The sequence below is a fragment of the Nannospalax galili genome, unplaced genomic scaffold (assembly GCF_000622305.1).
Source record: "Nannospalax galili isolate Female #2095 unplaced genomic scaffold, S.galili_v1.0 scaffold309, whole genome shotgun sequence".
NCBI classification, from domain to species: Eukaryota; Metazoa; Chordata; class Mammalia; order Rodentia; family Spalacidae; genus Nannospalax; species Nannospalax galili.
The window spans coordinates 1,578,042-1,592,427 of record NW_008359589.1 but is presented as its reverse complement, the minus strand read 5'-3'; the positions used below and the strand labels follow the sequence as shown (position 1 = coordinate 1,592,427).

The 14,386-nt window shown below is 41.1% G+C and overlaps 1 protein-coding gene across 2 annotated transcripts in view; it reads right to left on the bottom strand.

Moving 5' to 3' along the window:
• Positions 1 to 1,597: 1,597 nt before the first annotated feature.
• The window catches only part of Elk4 (ETS transcription factor ELK4), a 34,570-nt gene continuing 21,781 nt past the window's right edge, over positions 1,598 to 14,386 (bottom strand). For both annotated transcript variants that reach the window (XM_008823313.3, XM_017795662.2), the window contains exon 5: positions 1,598 to 10,536. In XM_008823313.3, the coding sequence (XP_008821535.1) occupies positions 10,438 to 10,536 (99 nt within the window). In that variant the 3' untranslated portion in view covers positions 1,598 to 10,437. The remainder of the gene's footprint in view (positions 10,537 to 14,386) is intronic.

The following is a 14,386-nucleotide window of genomic DNA, read 5'->3' as shown; positions in this document are numbered from 1 at the left end:
TGCCAGTGCTCTTAACGGCTAAGCCATCTCTCCAGCCCCTCTAAATTGCATTTTGAATCTCCAAGAAGCAAGACCCTATTTCTCAGATTTTCTGAACTCAGGGTGCTAGAGAGCACATTTGAGAAGGGTGCCTTCAGCCATCAGCAGGTACCAACTGTGCTGCTGAGCACTGCCCAACTACCCACTATCTGAAGAGACATCTCACCTGGGTAGATGGACTGCCCACCAGTGATCTGCTATGCTGTTACTTCTTTTCTTTTTTTAAAAAAATATTTTATAATTTTATTTTATGTGTATGCATGTATTGTCTGCATGTAGGTAAGTACACCTGTGTTGTGCAATACCCAAGGAGGACAGAAGAGGCTGTTGGATCCCCTGGAACTGGAGTTACAGACAGCTGTTAGCTGCCATGTGGGTGCTGGGATTTGAACCCGGATCTTCTGCCAGAACAACCAGTGCTCTTAATCACTGAGCCATCTCCCCAGCACCTGCTGTTACTTATTTTCACCTAGAGATATGAACCTACTCTCTCTGATGTGATTTTGCCACTTATTAGACTCACTTTCCTCGGGTGTATTGTTTCAACTGACTTCTGACAAGGCTTAATTTCACTGCTAAATGAACTAGTCTCCCAATTTTTTTCTCACATGTCATACAAAGAAAGGGTGCTAGAAAAGCCAAGCATGGTGGTGCACACCTATAATCCTAGCACTTAGGAGGCTGAGGCAGGAGGATCACTACAAGTTCAAGGCCAGCAAGGTCTACACAGTAAGTTCCAAGCCAGTAAGAGCAACATAGTGAGACTCTGTCTCAAAAAAAAACACCCAACAAAAAAGGGTGCTAGAGTAGAAAAGCCACTGTTCCAAAGGCTACAATACATGCATCTGATTAAATGTCATACTTCTAAAATGTTAGGTTTTTGATGTCAGGGCCAGCAAGATGGCTCAGTGGCTAAAAGAGCTTGCCAGCAAGCCTAAAGACATAAGTTTCATCCCCAAGGGGCACTGATGGAAAGAGGCACTCCCACGAATTGTCTTCTGACCTCCGCATCTGTGTCATGCCACGTGCACACCCACACATACACACAAAATACATGTAATAAAAATTTTAAAACTTATTATTAATGTGGATGAGTATTTTGCATGCATGCATGCAAGTGTACCAGTGTCATGCAATGAATGCCTGCAGAGGCCAGAAGAGGGCATCAGATCCTCTGGAACTGGAATTAAGGACAGGTGTTAACCACCATGTCAGTGCTGGGAACCAAACCTGAGTCCTCTACAAGAGCAACCAGTGCTCTTAACCAATGAGCCATCTCTGAGGCTCCCATAAAAAAATATTTAAAGGGGATTTCACATGACAATGCTTTCTAGCCTTTATTTCCTTTTATGCCAACAATCATTTCACCATCTCTCCCTTCATTGCCTCTTCCAACTCAGGCTTCAAATGTTTTCCCGTGAACACGTATCAAGTGGTTGAAGAGCAGGTTTCAACCATACCTACTGAATTCTTTGCTTACCCAGTTAGTGTGAATGAAAACCATCAGCAGCTATTGTAACAGACATGAGAAAGGGAATGGATAATCAATTCATTTTGTTAAAAATATTTATTTTAAAAAAATACAATTGTTGTCCACATTTAGCTGCACATATATCTATGAACAGATCTGTATAACTCTGGACTTAAGAGTAAATCTGCTACAGTGCTTTCTTAAAGCCAGCTTCCACTAGACAAAGCACATTCTTGTCAGTTCTTACATAAAATAGTTTTTTAAAATGTATCCTTTCTCTTAAAATACGTATGACCATTATAGAATCTAACAAAGTTTTTGCATAAAGCTTAGAAAGCAACAGAAATAAGGATCACCCTACTGGTTTGTCAGAACAACCTCTTTGCAAGGCTGGAGACGGCACAAATGTGTTAGGAAGCCCTCTGAGTGCCCGCCCATCCTTGGCCCCACTTCCCCAAACTCTGTGAAGTTTCTTTGTCCCCCAGAGACAGAATTCAAGACTCTACATTGGTTTAGTCAGCCTTAAATCAGCATCCCTTTGTCTCTACCAGTCAAATGTCCCTGCTTATTACCCAGATGACGGTTTCTGTTCAACTGTATGACCAACTGAAATTTAATTGTTAGCAGTTCCTATTTTAATTGCTTTTCTTGGAAAAAAGAAAAAAATGATTTTAATACTTAGCAGGTTTCCTTAATATAAACTAAAATTAATACATCTTGTTAGTAACACCTTAAGTTATACTTTTGAGTAGGTATGTACTTACACCTTATCTAAATACCTATTCAAAGTGGTAGACACTGGGTATTATGAGACACGTATTTCAATAAAACGTGTGAGGTGAGGGTGGGATGGACACAGGCAAGAGCTCTTATAAGGTGTAGAGGACCTTGTCAGATCTTTACCAGTCATCCTACCCTCAGAAAAAGCACCTCTCCCCTATGTGAATACACTGCAGTAACGGCAGAACACATGCTCTTTTTTTCTTAATTATGGATCAGCTGAGTGAAAATTAGGAGTCTGTTATTTAAGACCATTTGCCTTTTAAGTGATGTTCATACCTTACCCAGTATACTGTCAGGTTCACTGTGGCTCAACCACTTAGCACATGAAATTTAAAATAATCTGTGGTTATTTCCCATTAATCACACTCAGCAACCCCACCCCCTCCCCCAAGACAGGGTCTTGTATCCTAGGCAGGCCCCAAACTTGCTGTGTAGCCAAGGATGACCTTGAACTCCTGATTCTGATGTCTTTACCATCCCAGTGCTGGGATTAAAGGCATGTGCTATCGTGCCCAGTTTATGTGGTACTGGGGATCAAACTCAGGGCTTAGTGTATGCCAGGCAAGCACTCTACCCATCAAGCCACACCCACAGCCTAAGAGGGTCTTTTTAAAAAGATCTAGTAGGACCCATGGGAAATTATTAGGTTTTTCTTCAATGTGCAACATTAAGTTAGACAAGGCAGCACAAACCTGCAGCCCCAGACACGTAGGAGCTGACAGGGGAAGGACTGTTATAACCAGGAGTTTAATGTGCAACATTAAGTTAGACATGGTAATACAAACTTGCAGCCCCAGCTACTCAGGAGCTGATGGGGAAGGGACTGTTGTAACCAGGAGTTTAAAGTCAGCCTGAATAACACAAGATCAAGCTCATAAAAAACAAAACAAGTAAACCCTACTTTTTTAAAAAGTCAATTTGAATATTTGGTGAATAAAGAATATAATTCCAAGAAATTTAACCCCAAATTTTCTGTTTACAGCCAAAGTTAACCAGTAGTAAAATGGACTAAGGCTTCTTCTCTTTTTAAATTCAAGTGTGTGTTTATGTGTGTGTGTGTGCCGTGTGTGGGTGCCTGTGGAGGCCAGAAGAGGGTGTCAGATCCCTTGGAGTGAGAGTTACATACAGGTGGTTTTGAACCACCCCATGGGTACTGAGAACCAAGCTCTGGTCCTCTGAAAGAGTACCAAGTTCTCTTGGCTGCTGCTCTTTTAGGCAGGCTCTCATGTAGCTCAGGCTGGTCTCAAACTCATTATGTAGCTGAGGATGACTGAACTCTAACCCTCCTTCCTGCACTACTCAAGTGTTGGGATCACCGGTATGAGCTTCCAGGCCTAGAGCTCTGTACTTAGTCTTTCCTCCCCACAAAGATAAACCAAACAAAGGGGGGATACATACATAAATGCAATTAGAAAAACCCAAAGCCAAATCAAGTAAACAGGCCTTCAGTAATCAAAGTCATGTCAAATTCTCTATATTTGTGCATTTTACTTAATTTTACTGATACTGAACAGGGAGGTTTGAGAAGCATGCTATTCTATCACATACATGGTGAATGTAAGCAGTGAATGTCATCCATCCAGAGACCATTGGTAATACTGTCTCCAAGCAAACAATGAAATGTCTCAGAAGGGACTGTGTCCCCTACATAACAGGCAATAAGCAACAGTGATTAAATAGGAAAGGGGAGGGAAAAAAACCACAAAAAAAAAACAAACAAAAAAAACCTCTCGCAATTGTATACTTTTCAAATTTAAGTGTAATCTGCCTATTGCAAACCATCTTTTGAAATAATAAATTTCTACAAAGCATAATATTAAAAGCTTATAAGTCATTTTAAATCTTTCTAACAGAAAAGAGGCTGCTGACAGTCCAGGAGGACATTTCAGTAATCTGTTTCTCCCTTCTCTAAACTCAACTAAGTTCCCAAAACCAGAAATGAGAAACAAACCTTACTTCTCTGACCCTCAATGTCCTAAAGCTGAAATTAAACAAAATAATCATTAAGTGCTTCCAGTTATTAGAAACAGTACTAACACAGTGCCCAAGAAGGTGCCAGGTGATCTGACAGCAGTACATAGCATCCCCACTTTGGAACACTGCTCAGAGTGGCCTCAGGCCACTCGGGCCCTGGTAGTACAATAACCCATCTCCACTCTGGCCCTATCCAGAAGATCCCAGGCTGTATGAGCACAGCTCATAATTCCTGGAGGGATGAGACTCAGAGTGGAACTCTGAGATGCAAACAAGGCAAAGCTGAACTCATTTGGTCAGGACCCCTCTGAGGTTTCTGCTAATGCTACTTTAATATAGAGTTTAAAGGGTAAATTAAGCCAACAAGTCAGAAGCCCTCTCCTAGTATATCCATCCATCCATCCTGGAACCCTATATTCTAGGAATACTGTTTCTAGTATAAACCTCCTGAAAAGCTTACAACCCAAACCAGTAGAGGTTTTACACAAAAACAAATGTAAATGTAGAAGTTTTAAGAAAATATGTCCATATTGCTTAACAATATGTGAACATAGAAGAGCAGTTTAAGATGACTATTTAGGAGTATGTCCAAGCACTGTTATTACTAAGCTGCTGACAACTGGTCTTTAAGGCCTATGATTCTATGCATTAAAACTGAAACAAGCAAGGCATTATCTTTAAAAAGTGGCAGCTGCAAAGTGCAGCAGTTTTTTTTGTTTGGGGTTTTATTTAACAGTTTTAGTACAAAATAGACTAGTAGCCATCCTACAGGATGAATGTATGCTCCCTCTGAAAAATAGATTTATACACTCTGGTCAACACTTAGTAATACATACACAGTATGTACTTGGCCAGTATTATCAGAATGACTTAGAAATGTGTTAGTTTCCCAACTAAATATTCCAAAGACAAGTTAACTTCATAAAACTTCCTGGTGTGCATTACACTCAAAAGATTAACATTCAAAAGACTGTATTCATTATGAATTTCCCTATTAAGGTTGCCATTAAAAGTTAGGGGAGTGAAACTTGGTGGCAGTCACTTGCCTAGCACGTGTGAGGCCCTCACACCACAGAATCAAATCAAGTGTTAGCCAACAACTTGACTTTCTTGGTTTCTGTAGACAGTTAAAACCCAACATTTCCTCTCCCACAAACCACTCTGGATTTCACAAGTACAGCATCTTAGAAATGGCTTCCTTTTAGCAATCTGTCTACCTGTCACACCTTGTTTCAGAAAAGCAGCTTGATGGATATCACTTGCTAGACACTTGCACTATGACTCACATCTCAGATATGCTGTGAGTACAGGTGGAAACATGACTCTGATAGTAACCACTTACACCACACACAAGACATACCGCCACAAGAACACTACTCAGAGATGACACTTCACCTTCAGTATGAAGTTCTGAGAGCATACGATAAATGACAGGGCAAGGCCAGCACTGAGTACTCGCTGATCCTAGACACTTTCCATTGAACCCACTCTCTGTAGAGTGCCCACTGGAGGCAATTCATGCCTCCCTCCAGCTGCTTTCAGCACTGTGTATCGAACACTCAGGTGCTCACCTCTATCTTAGAAACCCTCAAACAATAGGTGGCAACACGGACAATCTTATTGGTTTAGAAATCCATTCTGAGTCCCAGGTTTCTACTCAGGCCTGCACTTGTCTCCACACCTTTCCAAACAAAAGAATGGCACCTCAGTACAACTCCCAGTTTCTGGCATGGGTAAATAATACACATGTGGTTAAATGAAGTGATGAACAGAACAGGTCATCAAATAAACCATTCCTTCAGATGCTGAAATATCCCGAATGATTTTTAAAAAGCAATTTATAATGCAGCAAGAAAGCCGCCAAAGTTGGCATATACTTTAGCATAAAGCAACGTACAGTAATTGTGAATTTGTTGGTAAAATATAATGTAAGGCCAAAAGAAGTTTGTGAGACTAGAAAAATAAATACATTACTTATAATACAACGATGAAAGAGAACAGGCTGTCAAAAATCTGCACGAGGCTTTAGAAAGTATTTGATAATGAATTCTTAAACAATTAGCGGGAAGTTTCAAATCCTGACAACAAAGTTCTCTTGGAAAATTCTGAATCTATTCTAGATTTTTTTTTTTTCCACATGTCACAAAAGTGCTTTTTATTTTTAAAGACAGGGTCTTCCTGTAGCCCCAGCTGGTCTGGAATTTGCTATGTAAACCAGGCTAGCCTCTGCCTCCAGAGTGCCAGGATTAAAAGCGTGTGCCACCAAACCCGTCTAAAAGTGTGTATCTTTGAGAATCAAATGAGAAATCACATATTTGCTTCTAAGTGCACAAGGCCATCTGTGGGATCCAGCAGTTCTTTCTTATGCCACCCTCCACCTCTGATTTGGTGTTTTAGTATAGTATACATGTTATTTTATAGAGTGGTAAATATATGAATTTTTAGGAGAGAAAGTTCAGTGGTGAAAAATTTATTACTGTCCGAGATAAGGTTGTTCACACTTGCAATTTCGGTACTTGAGAGGCCGAGGCTGGAGGAATGGTATGAGCTTGAGTGCCATAGAGTGCTACAGTCTTTTGCCCAGACTACAGAGGTAAGACCCAAGCTCAAGAAGCAAAAGATAAAGTGAACCAAGAAGGAGAAAGAAAACATTTGCTGGTCAAGGTGCATGTTCCAGAAGACAGGAGTTTGCGCCTTTGAAACAGCAGCAGTGCCTCAATGGTGCTTAAGCCACTTGCCACATACAGCTGCCTTTTGGAATGCTAGACTCACAGGGCAGATCCCAGGTCAGGATGAAGCAATACTATCAGGTCTCACACAGCACAAAGCCAAGGCTAATGCACCCACAGGAGCACTACCAACAGCCAGCACTGAGCTGCAAACACCAAGTCTCTGGTTTACCTGCTAGTCACTCCTGCCTTTTCTGATTTCTAATATAGTATATAAAGGAATTTTCCAGTTTAAAAAGAAAAATCCAGTACTTTATACAAGTTCATGGGCTTACTTTCTCCATTAAAATTTGAAGAAAAAGCCAGACATGGTGAATTTCTGATTCAGTTCACAGCCTGGGCTACATAGCAAAATAGATCCTGTCCCAAAAACAAAATAAACAGCAAAGCTGGGCATGGTGGCACATGCCTTTAATCTGCCTTTAATCCTAGCACTCAGGAAGCAGAGGCAGGGGGATCTCTCAGTGAGACAGAAGTCAGGTCAGCTGGGGCTATAAGGATACCATGTCTGAAAAACCAAACGAAAACAAAAAACAAAAAAGCAAGTAAAAAAACAAAGACAAAAAAGGGGAAGAAATTATACCTATATTTTAACTATCAAAATGTGGAGAGAAATAAACTTATATTTTAACTCTATGAAGTTTAGAGTGGACCCTTTGAAGAGTTCTAAATTCAATTATTTTTCTGTATTTTTTTAATAAATTGAATTTTTACCTTTATTCAAACACAATATGCCACAAGGACCATAACATCACAATAGCACTATGAGAAATGATTAAAGGATTACTGAGGTCAGCTCTGACATTTTAAACTTTATATTTTTAAAACCTCAGCGTATGAGTAAAAGAAAAGGACAGCTGGTATTAAGCCACCAGGGAGTAAGTACAATGGCTTATGGCTGCTCTAAGCCACAGAGTGCAGGCTTCTCAGCTCCAAGGTTGAGGCTTGAAACCCACAAGGGACTAATGAAAGAAGCCAACAAACCTTACAAGCTCAAGACTTCTCTAGCAAGGTGACTGATGACAGATACCAGTTGCACCTACAGAAATCTCTCCAGTGAACACTGACCCTAAGTCAGCTTTTGATGCTAAGAAGAATTCTATGGCTATTCAAACGAATACAAAGCTGAGACTTTTCCAGGAAGGAAATAGTCTGTAAATAGAACTATCCGCCTACCACACACCAAGGTTATAAACGTGACTTAAAAAGGGACACAAACACATGCATGCACTGCTTCCCCACATCTATGGATCTCAACAAGAAAGCAGATTCATCTCTTCCTAAGGCCTCACATCTCCCCAGAGACTCACTCAGGCTCACAGAAAGAGGGCTCACAGTGCTCTTACTGAGGGTGTGTGTGTGTGTTTTGAGCCACGGTCTCATGTAGCTCAAGCTCAAACTCATATAACTGAGGCTGTCCTTGATTCTTGATGCTCTCTATGCTGAGATGACAGGTGTGTGCCACCACGTGTGCCACCATGCCCAGCCTGAGTTGAATGGTACCCTTGGTTCCAAGGCACCTCTATGCTAAGACAGTAAATTATCAAATATATCATCTGTGAAAAGAAACAAATGGCTTTTCTCCTTTAATTCAAAAAGATAAAATATTTTTATGTTCTTAGAATTTAAAACATCTAGTTAAGTCAACCATCAATATTTACTTAATATACAAAATGTTAACCTAATAAAATTATTACAAAGTGCTGCTGAGGGGTCTAATTTCAAACAGGCATGCAAACTAAATAATTCAACAAGGGAAGAAAGCCTCTTACAATATCTGTTCCCATCATACTGAACACTACCTTTCAACACTACTATTGCACATCATGGGAACAGAACTTTTAGATAACCACAAATGAACCAGTAACAGTTCTCCAACTGCCCCTTAAAGGCAGCATGCTGTTGCCCTCCACTACCAACAAGCCAGCACACACCTCAGAAGAGCATCTCTGCACTGGACAGCAAATGTATGCTCGCTCTGCATCTGTCGTTCTGTGCCCACAAGGCCTTTCTTCTTCATTCCATTCAGGACATGTCTAGCAGTTAATGGGCATGGAGAGGATGTGACTTTAAAGTCAAAGTTTTCAAGATTCCACTGTGATATTGGTATCAATTCAGTTTGAAAGATCACTGTATCCGTCTGCCTCTGATCTGATTTGTGACAGAGTAATAGTCTAAAAATGTGACAATATGCAGATGAAGGCTGTTTCTCATTGCTGACATAAATAATTGAATTCCTGTGTATAAGAAGTATCAAGTGCAATCTGATCTTCCCGGAATTAAAAAAAAATTTTAGAAATAAGCACATCCTTATCTCACTTTGCAATCCACTTTCCTAATTACATTTGAACACTGTTGCAACCTCACCAACCTCATATTCAAAACACAACATGATAAATACATAGCAGAAGTGGGTAAAATGAACAGAAACAGGTCTGTCATTCTGAGTGTTGTCTAACTGGAAAAAAGGCCCACCTGATGTTTTGAGATATTCAACTGAATCTTTTACTTGCTTCTAATTTTCAAACCTATTTTCCTAAAAGCAGTTACCATGCTGTGTTGCACAAGTACATAATCACACTGTACTAGATGTGGCGCTCCATATTCTCGCTAGATGTTCTAAAAGCCACATGAACATGAGCTCTAAACATCTTCCATTGAAACAGCTCTGTGCCACAGTGACAGGTTCAGACACCCTCATACGTATGGCTCAGAGACCAACTCAGGACAAAGTGTTGTTTACAAAAGTGATGCTTTCTGAAGTTGCTTACCAAATCAGAGTTCACAGCAAAACAGAACCTTCCCAGTGGTAATGATGTCCCAATCTTTGTACAACTAGGAATGATTCTCTCTCCTGACCTTATGAGTAACTCACTTCTGGCCTTCAACAGAGCATACTTACAGACTAAAGATACCACCATTTCATTTAACTAGTATTTCTTGTTTTTGTCTCTTTGAGACAGAGCCTCATGCCACCCAGGCTGGCCTCAACTCTTGGTTGGTGATCGCCTGTCTCAGTCTCCCAGGTGCTGGGTTACAGAACTGAGCCATCATGTTCAGCTAACAAGTATTTCTTTTTATACAGATTCTGATCTATATAAAAACAATCCAAATAACAGATTCTAATTTCTTTTCCCTGGCCAAAGGGTCCAGACAGCTAGGAACAATAACTTTTCTCAAGCATTCTTACAAAGCATAGCTGTTGAACCTTACCAATAATTATTTTATACAAAGCTTAAAAAACAAAAAATGTGAGGTGTAGTTTGGGTTCCAATTAAGGCATTTTTATACGCAGTCCAACTTTTGAGCTCTATCAAAGAGAATCCTGAAAAGGCCTTTCAGTGAGAAAGGGCAAAAATCACAAGTCTATTATGACCAAACCAAATCATGTTGCGTATCTGTTTCTTAGTTCTTTGGTCTCTCCGTCCACAACTGCACTGGTTATGTCTTCTGTAGGTCTGGGGAAAATGGGCCAGGAGTAGAAGGTCCATCCAAACCAGACAGAGTGAATGGCCCATGACTGTTCAGTACAGAAGGAAACTGAGAAGGAAAATAAAAATATGTTAGCATCCCATTATTGCATCCTAACTTACACTTTCTGTCCCTATTGTACTCCCCAAGGGAGAACACAAGAGACTTCTGCAGTGGCTCATAGGACAAAGAAAGTAACTATTATGAAAGAATATGATGTGTTTGTTTTGGACTTTATTATTGTGTATGTATATGATGTGTGTTACTTGTGTGTGGTGGATACACACATGCCATGGTGTACATGTAGAAGTCAGAAGACAATTTTGGGACAGGGCTAGATCTCTCTGCCCTACGGTAGGGCCTAAGACCTTAGCAGACTGCCTGAGGGTGCCTGGATCTGGTCTCCTTGGTGGTTAGCTTCCCCAAATCAGAACGTGCCCAACCCCCCACATTGGGACCACGTGTGGCCCCTCCTGCTTAGCCAGGACCAGACTTCTCTGCCCTACAGTGGGGGCCCAAGTTTTGGCAGACCTCCTGAGAGTGCCTAAATTGGGCCTCCCCTTATCAAACTTCCCAAATTGTGCTATGACTGCCCACTTGTAGGGGTCCAGACCTTAGAAGGAAGCCTGAGTGTACCTGACCTGGGCCTTGGTGGGAGCTCCTGAGTAACTGAACTGAATATAAAATCTGAGCGAACCTGAAACCTAGACCAACCAGCTTTACATACCCCAAAAGAAAACAACCAAGGCACACCAACAATACAAACAGAAGCAAACTTCAACTCCACAAAGGAAGGCTTGAGTTTCATACCAGAATCACAAACAAAAGAAATCCACATGCCAAAATCACAATGAAAAATAATACAGAAAACCAAAACAGTATGTTCCAACCAAACTCTACCAGTGCTATACAAGAGTTCTATGAGAAGCCCCTAGAGATGACCCAGGAGGACACGGAATTTAAAAGACCAATCATAAACATAATCAAAAAATTAAGCTGGGCATGGTGGTGCACGCCTTTAATCCCAGCACTCGGGAGGCAGAGGCAGGCAGATCTCTGTGAGTTTGAGGCCAGCCTGGTTTCCATGATGAATCCAGGACAGCTGGGGCTATAGGGAGACTCTCTCAAAAAGACAAAAAAAAAAATAAAATAAAATAAAAAAATTTAAAGAACACACAAACAAATCAAAGAACTAAGAGAAGATAGGGATAAACTAATCAAATTCACAAAAGAGAAACAGTGAAGAAAACTCAGATTGAAATGAAGAAGGAAGTGAAAAACTCAGTAAGCCAATTTGGAAACAAGAGAAACCCTCACCAATTGAATGAATGAAATGGAAAACAGAATATCAACACTGGATGATAAAGTTGAAGAATTGGACCGCTCAAGCAAAGATTATGAAAAATTTTTAAAAAACACAGGAATGGAATGTGCAAGAAATGTGGGACACCATGAAAAGCCCAAACCTACACATGATAGGCACTGAGGAAGGAGAAGAATTTCAGGTTAATGGTACTGACCAGATCCTAAACAGGACTGTAGAAGAGAATTTCCAAAAACTAAGGAAAGACATCCCCCTACAAATACAAGACACAGCTGGGTGTGGTGGCACACACCTGTAGTCCCAGCACTTAGGAGGCAGAGGCAGGCGGATCTCTGTGAGTTCAAGGCCAGCCTGGTATACATAGTGAGTTCCAGAACAGCTGGGGCTACAGGAAGACCCTGTCTCAAAAAGACAAAAACGAAACAAAACAAAAAACAAATACAAGACGCACATAGAACACCAAATAGACAGGACCAGAAAAGAAACTCCCCATGACATATCAGAGAAAAAACACTAAACGTGCAAAACAAAGAGAGAATACTGAAAGCAGCAAAAGAAAAACAGTAAGTCATATACAAAGACAATCAGAATTAGAGCTGACTTATCAATGCAAACTATGAAAGCCAGAAGAGCCTAGACCAAAATATTGCCAGTTCTAAATGACCACAGATGCCAACCCAGAATACTTTACCAAGCAAAAATATGTATTATAGTTGAAAAGGAAAGAAAAATCTTCCACAACACAAATAGGCTGAAAGAATACATATCCACAAAATCAGCCCTTCAAAAAATACTTAAAGTAAAACAAAGAATGGAGAAAGGAACAACTATACCCCTGGGGCAACAGAAAGAAACTAAATGAAGGCATAATTATGGAAACACAAAATTAGACAAAGAATACAAACTAATCAAAATGATGGCAACCAATACACATCTTTCATAATAACTTTAAATATCAATGGACTGAACTCCCTAATAAAAAGAAACAGGCTAGTTGAATAGATTAAGAAACAAAATCCATTCTTTTGTTGTCTGCAAGAAACTCATCTCACCTTCAAGGACAGACTACGTAAAGGTGAAAAGATAGAAAAGAATATTCAAGCAAATGATACTAAGAAACAAGGAGAGGTTGCAATTCTAATATGTGACAAAATAAACTTCAAACTAAAACTACTCAGAGAGATAAAGAGGGTCACTTCATTCTGATCAAAGGAACAACTGACCAAAAAGATATTACAATCATGAACATATATGCACCAAACTCGGGGGTACCCAAATTCATAAAAACAACACTACAGGATTTTTAAAACACAGATTAATCCCAACCCAGTAATAATGGGGAACTTCAATACCCTAGTGTCTCCATTAGACAAGTCAACTGGACAAAGAATAAAGAGACATCTGAATTAAAAGACACCAGGGCTGGAGAGATGGCTTAGCAGTTAAGAACACTGTTCTTGAAGAAGATCCAGGTTCAAATCCCAGCACCCACATGGCAGCTAACAAATGTCCGTAACTTCAGTTCCAGGGGATCTAACAGCCTCTTTTGTCTTCCATGGACATTGCACGACACGAGTGCACTTACCTACATGCAGGCAATACATGCATACACATAAAATAAAAATAATAAAATTAAAAAAAAAATACATCAAATGGACCTAACAGACATCTACTAAATATTCCACCCAAGCACCAAAGAATATATTTTATTTTATTTTCCTTTTTTTTGGTCTTTTTGAGATAGGGTCTCCTTGTAGCCCCAGCTGTCCTGGAATTCACTATGTGGACCAGGTTGGCCTGGAACTCACAGAGACCAGCCTGCTTCTGCCTCCCCAGTGCTGGGATTAAAGGTGTGCCCCACCACACCCAGGCTTATGTTTTCTTTAAAAAAATTTTTTTACCTCACTTCCCTCTCCTTCCCTGGGCTACACAACCTGCCAGCCTCTCTCCCGGGAGCCCTCCAGGCCTGATCCCACCTTCACCTCCCTCTGCTTCCATGGAAGGCACAACCTGCCAGCCTCTTTCCTGGACACGGGGGCTGCCCTGTAGGCCCAGAACCACCACTGCTTCCTGATCCCTTGCATCCAGAAGAATGCAATTCCTTCTCACCATCCCCAGGAGACCTCTGGGCCTGGTCCCACCCTCACCTCTCTCTGCTTCCCTGGGTGTGCACAACCCGCCGACCTCTCGCCTGGGTAAGTCCATCTTGCCGTCGCACCATGACTCCCTGAGCCTCATTCACTCCCCCATCTCCCCAATCATCTATCCTCCTAGCCTGGGTACTATCCCATTCCTTGTCTTGGTACCCCAGAAACCAGGGGAACCAACACTGCTTCCTGATCCTTTGCATCCAGACCCAGTTCCTTCTCGAGGTCCCCAGGAGCACTCTGGGCCTGGTCCCGCCCTCAACTCCCTCTGCTTCCCTGGGCTGCAAAACCTGCCAGCCTCTTTCCTGGACACTGGGGCTGACCTCTTGACTTCCTGATCCTTTGCATCCAGACCTCTGGGCAGTCCCAAGGAGCCCTTGGGACTCTTCCCACCCCCATCTTCCTTTGCATCTCTGGGTGACACAGATATCTAAAGGCATGGGAACCA